Source organism: Thrips palmi, unplaced genomic scaffold, assembly GCF_012932325.1.
Source record: "Thrips palmi isolate BJ-2018 unplaced genomic scaffold, TpBJ-2018v1 HiC_scaffold_17, whole genome shotgun sequence".
Classification (NCBI taxonomy): Eukaryota; Metazoa; Arthropoda; class Insecta; order Thysanoptera; family Thripidae; genus Thrips; species Thrips palmi.
The window spans coordinates 557,162-563,216 of record NW_023144626.1 but is presented as its reverse complement, the minus strand read 5'-3'; the positions used below and the strand labels follow the sequence as shown (position 1 = coordinate 563,216).

General features: G+C 49.8%; 1 protein-coding gene across 1 annotated transcript; it reads left to right on the top strand.

Moving 5' to 3' along the window:
* Positions 1–1,380: 1,380 nt before the first annotated feature.
* LOC117643790 lies at positions 1,381–4,537 on the top strand. The gene is made up of 7 exons (XM_034382883.1): positions 1,381–1,657; positions 1,729–1,998; positions 2,089–2,638; positions 2,747–2,938; positions 3,021–3,221; positions 3,323–3,466; positions 3,645–4,537. The coding sequence occupies exons 3-7, from the start codon at positions 2,580–2,582 to the stop codon at positions 3,940–3,942; spliced, it is 894 nt and encodes a 297-aa protein (XP_034238774.1). The 5' UTR covers positions 1,381–1,657; positions 1,729–1,998; positions 2,089–2,579; the 3' UTR covers positions 3,943–4,537.
* The last annotated feature ends 1,518 nt before the right edge of the window (positions 4,538–6,055 follow it).

Sequence of the window (6,055 nt, the reverse complement as noted above, 5' to 3'; positions counted from 1 at the left end):
GCGCGACGAAAACGACTCTCGGAATCAGTCTGCTGGCTTCGCCTGGCTTTGCCACTTTGTAATCACCAAGGCGAGATTCCCCCCTCCCCGGCCGGGCTTCCTGGCATTCTTGAAGGGAACAAGCTGAGCATAAAAAAGGTGGTCAAATGAAGAGTCATTACTCGGCTCACCTCGGCGTGGGGCCCGCAGCCCGCAGCGCCGCGTTCGGCACGGTTCCCGCAAGCTTCCCTTCACTTTCTGGAAGGCGACTCCAAGTCCCGAAACACAACTTTCATTGAGTGCCTCTCAATTACAGCAGTAGAACAAACTATTAACAAAAACGTGAAGCTGTTTACCTTTGCGGTTTGTTATTCAAAAGAGTTGCCTCTTCGGACAGAACTTCTTACCCTACGATGAACCCGATGAACCTGTGCCCTGTGCACTGTAGAATCGAGAGGGTTGTCCGGGTTCCGCTCTCGACAAATTGACTATCAACGCCTGCCTGCCAAAGGGGCTTAAAACGAGAGGGAAAAGATACGTCGTTATGGTCAACTTCTCATTAGGCAGGCAAAGGTTGAGAATTCCCTCGGTAGTTTTGCTTCGTCTCCATGAAGGAGTCAAGAGTGCACTTCCAGAGGCCCGCGCGTGCCCTGCCGGTTGGGCTGCCTATGGTCCGGGCGCTGCCGCCTGCCGCACAGTGTGCCGGCGAGGTCCAGGACGCGGAGTAGCGCCAGGGACAGGTTGCCTGCCGCGCGATTCCGCTGCTCGCACTGCTCGCTCTGTCTCTCTCGCACTCATGGAGAGAGAGAGAGAGAGAGAGAGAGAGAGAGAGAGAGAGAGAGAGAGAGAGAGAGAGAGAGAGAGAGAGAGAGAGAGAGAGAGAGAGAGAGAGAGAGAGAGAGAGAGAGAGAGAGAGAGAGAGAGAGAGAGAGGAGAGAGAGAGAGAGAGGGAGGAGAGAGAGAGGAGAGGAGAGAGAGAGGAGGGGGGGGGGCAGAGAAAGAAGAGCGGGCATAGCTGAATCGCTGGCCTACTTGCGAGGGGTAACGCCGCCAGTCGGAGTGCAAGAAGAATGAACGATTCCAGTGTCAGAACCTTTGTCTAATTCCTCAATCACGAACTACTTGACGAAAAAATGACTTGATCAAAGTGTCACTCACGATTCTTATCAAACATTGCATCAATGATTCCCACTCAAGACAACTTCATTCCGGGCATTCCATACAGCAGATTTTTTTGTCGAGTGCCACATGGTGGTATCCTATGCAAGAAAACTGTGAGTGTCTTTCCCTGTGGAGATGCAACAGTTGCTCTGTGGCTACGCGCTGCGGGGCTCTCGGACAGGGGTATCGCCGCGCCACTGACACATGCTGCGGAACCTGCTTGCACGGTGTATCGCCATGCCAGGCACGCTGAGACGCACGGAAGAGGTTAGACCTGTAAAGTTGTGGTGTCTAGTGGTATTTTCTCGCTATGGACACTGAACGCAGCAAGCCACACAAGTCGGGGAAGCGTTGTTCCGTGTTAGGGTGCATGGAGAAACAAGGGCCCATGTTTATATTTCCGAAAGACGAGACAAAGCGCCTTCGGTGGAGAGAGGCCACCAGAATCATCAAAGACCCCTCTTATTACTCGTACGTTTGCATTCGACATTTTTGCGGTTCCGATATAATTACACAGGTGAGTGTTATTTTTTGGATGAGCATTACATTCCCTCTTTCAACTCTTTAACTTGGACTCTGACTTTGCAGGGAACGGTGCGCGTCGCTTGAAAAAGAATGCAATTCCAACCCTTCACTTGCCTGCCGATGATTCTTTGATCAAGAAAAAGGAAAGACACTCTTGCATTGTTAGAGGCTGCAGTTATGGTTTAAGCGATGGTGTTACTTTGCACAATTTTCCAGCAAGCATTGTACGACAAGAGGAGTGGAAGGCTGTTGTGAAAGTGGAAAATGTGTCCCAATACACAAGAATCTGCAGCAGACACTTTGAGCCCTCAAATTTTAGAGAGTTTAGCGATGGTTAGGCCCTGTTTATATTCAGTCTGTCCTTTGTTTACTTTTATCTGTGAACAACCTAACCATTTTCTTTTGTACGTTTGTTACCCACAGGGAGGAGAGTTCTGAGTTCCGATGCTTTCCCAAGTCTCCACCTGCCAGGAACGGGCGATGACAGTGGCTGCCAAGGAGCAGAATGTATTGACATCAAAAAGTTTTAAAATTTTTTGCAAAAAGTGTCAAGTAGCTGAAGGGCTTCGTGGGCAGCCTATACCTGATGGTGAAGACAGTGGCAGTGATAGTGTTAGTGATGTGAAGGAGGCTTGTGATCTGGTTCGTGATCCTGAAGAGTTGCCTGTTTCCGAAGTTCTCAGTGACCTACGTAGTTCTGTGTTGTGTGATCTTAGTGATTCTGAGGCCGCTGAAGTGGGCAGCACTATGTTACAGCTTACCACCACTGCTTCTGATAACGCTACTTCACCTACTGGACCATCAATGCATTATTTGGTGAGCAGGTCTTGCCAGTGACAGTCCAGTCCACTGCAAAGCTTTTCGTTCGTGACAAAGATATTGTCATTTTAAAGTGTTCACGGCAAGAAGAAAAAATGCTGGCACGGTGCGCTCTTTTAGGCTGCAGGCCTGGCGAGAAGCCGAAATTGCACAAGTGAGTGTTGTTTGTTTACGTGACTAGGTTAGGTTGCCCCTGTGGCTTTTCCAGCAAAACCTCTATTTGATGGTGAATTAAATAATTTGATGGTGCTCTCTTTGCTAGGTTTCCTGCCAACAAGGTGCTGGCCGAGCTGTGCGCCAACTTTGTGAGCGAGCACAACGTCTCTACCGGAAAGGGCCCTGGGAAACCGTACTCAGGCGCTACAGTGTGCAGGCTGCACTTTATTCCAACTTGCTACAAAACGTCGTCAGGGCGCTTGGGCGCTGGAAGTGTGCCCAGCATCCCACCTCAGCAGTAAGTGTTGTGTCATTCTTGAAAGAGAGTTTAGTGATCTGTCTGTGGATAAATACTTAATGGCTTTTATCCCCCCCTTTAGAGTTTTCTCACCTTCCTCTGAGGAGACCAATATGTCTCAGAATAAGGAGAGTAAAGAATCTAATGCGGAAGGCCAGAGTGGAGCTGAGGATGTTTGCCCTTCGGAGATTGTGACGTGGATTCGTGATGAAGAGTCCCTGGACCCTGATGAACCAGACGATCCAGATGTTGATGGTCCTACACTGCCATCAAAACGTAAAAGGTAAATATGGTACTTGCACCCCATGGGTATTCTTTTCTGTGACCCAGTCCTCGCTCCGTTAAACTGCTGAATTTTCTTCCTGATATGTGCTTTGTTTCTAGGAGTCTCTTTAACGAGTTTGAAGCCATGGAGGAAGGATCCAAAATGGACTGTGAAGCTGCTCCGCTGCCAAACATAGAGGAGTGTGAGGTTTCGACTGGGTCTGTGAAAGAAGCTGCAACGCCACCTCCTTCAAAACCGCCCCAGTAAGATACTTTGTTTAGCCCTCACTTAAACCCTGGTGTGCAACTTATAATACTTTATCTTTTCTGTTTTTCTTTTCCTATTTTAAATTCTGTTTTTTTTTTTTTAATTTTTATTTTTCTGGTGGTGGAAATTTGTTTTTGAAATTAGTATTTGAATTGAATTTAATTGAATTTACAGGTCGGAACCACTGTCACCCGGAGAGATTGAGTCCCTAATGAGGGAAACCTCCCGGAAGAAATACCCTGGAGATATTACGGAGGATGATTTTGTCTCTCCTCATAGTCGACGGAGAGCATTCAACATTCTGCAGGACGCTTTGGCCGAGTCCAAAAGAGAACTTGCAAATACCAAGAAGTCATTTAAGAGACTGGAACAGAAGTACAAGACTCTACAGGATATTGTAATGGAGCTGCGCAAGAATAATTTTTTGAGCATCGAAGGCCAACGGTTGCTTGAGGTTAAACTCAAGTTTTAATACCCTTCCACCCTCCCCCTACCTTGTTCCTTTCCCCACTAGCATGCCAATCCCCTTCCACCTTCTCTACCTTAGTGAGGAATTCTGAGAATACTGTCTGCAAGAACAAAAACCTTGCAGTGTTCCTGAACAATATCACCCTTTTTCTTCCAGACCTTCTGTGGCTATTCCACTTGCTACTTCCCCATGCTGTCTATGTAATTTTGTTCTAACTGGTCAGTGTGTGGCATCTCAGATATCATTTGGGTGTGATGCGGTGTCATGCACTGCTAAGGACTGTGATCTTCCGTCTGTGATAGACTGAACTAATCTGTGATAATTTTGGAATGAACTTAAAACCTTTAAATTTTAAATTCAAAAGTATATTCTGAGGTGTCTTGGACACCATGTCTCGAGCCGTGTCTTCATTAAATCCATTGATTTGGATAAAACGGAGTAGCAAGTTATTTGTAGATTAAGTTAGTAGTAAGTATTAATTGTAAGCTAATTGTTCCTCCTGTGTTCTCAAATGATCCATTATGTAAGGACAGGGCTTACCCCTTCACCTGCTCTTGTATAAATGAATAAATTAAACAGACCTGCATCTCTGTTTTCATCGAACTTAACCATCAATTACCCTAAGGCACATTGAACATAAGAATTACCTTTACTTGGGTGGGGTTCAGGGGGCTCGGAGGGGCGGGCGAGGCGAGTAGTGGAGAGGGTTGGTAATTTGGCCAACGTATGGAGTTGCAGTGCACGCCGAGCCGCCGAGCCCACATGCCTCCAACACTGCGTGCACCCTAGCACCCTCCATACTTCGTACCTCCATGGGCTTGGCGCCTTTATGGCAGTCCACTTGTTGCACCTGCGCGTCCCGGTGAGTGCGAACCCTCCCGGCGACTTTGCAACTGCGCAGAAGACTGATTCCGAGACTGTCAGACTCGCAGTGTCCTGCTTCTGTAAGTGCCGCGCTGCGAACCCATCCATCTGTAATGGAAGAAAACTGAGCGCATTTTAACGCCTTTCTTCCAGCTTGATGGTACGCTCGGCGTCCAGGGTATACTTCCCGTTCCGGTCGTCCACCGCCTCAGAATGATTTGGAAACTTCCTGTCCTTCTCTACACTTGACTTGCGCTGAGTCTACAAGTGCAATTGTGTGCTAGAATGAAGCGCATAAGTGCGTCTTACCAGTGTGCGCCGCCTTTCCCAACAACACATGCCGGGTGCCGCTGCCGATACCGCAACAAAACCAACAAAACGTCGCATGTCCCACAGAAACTCCTTGCGAGATGCGCGGTTGTTGGCGGCGACCAGGAACATGATCCCCGCGCTCCTTAATTTATGCGACGGGGCGGAGGACGCGCCGTGCCGACGCCGAACTTTCGACGTCCTTTTGTGGCGCACGGCACGGGCAGTGGACCAGGAGGCCGCGGTGGAGGCGGTCAAAATCCCGGACGCGTTTTGAGCTCCAGAGTCGCTAAGTGGGACTCGAATCGACCGTGTGACCCCACCAATGAATTCCTCGTGCGGAGAGCAGTTCATTGGTGGGGTCACACGTTCTGTTCGAGTCCTGTTTAGCGACTCTGGAGCTCAACAAAAACGCGTCGAGAGTTTTGGCCGCCGGCGCCGGTCTTCTGGCCCAGTGCGCGGCAGTCTTTCCCGCAACGACAACGAAACGGACGCGGCCAGCCCAAAAACCGCGCCCGGCCGGCGGCGTGGTCACGGGAGTGGCCGGCTTGGCTGGGCCGCGATAAACCCGGAACATTAATTTGATTTACGGGGTAATGGAGGACGCCTGGAGGACGCTGCGCTGTATACTGCCGTGTGATTGAAATTCCGCGCCGTTTCAGCGCAGACGCAGCCCCGGCGCAGCGCCGGCCAGTTAGCGGTTAGTTCCCCGGCGGCACCGAAGGGGCGCTGCACTGCGCGTCGCACAGTGGGCCAGAAGACTGGTGGAGGCGGCCAAAACTCTAGACGCTTTTAGCTCCAGAGTCGCTAAATGGGACTCGAATCGAACGTGCGACCCCACCAATGGATTCCTCGTTCGGAGAGCAATCCATTGGTGGGGTCACACGTTCGGTTCGAGTCCTGTTTAGCGACTCTGGAGCTCAAAACGCGTCTAAAGTTTTGG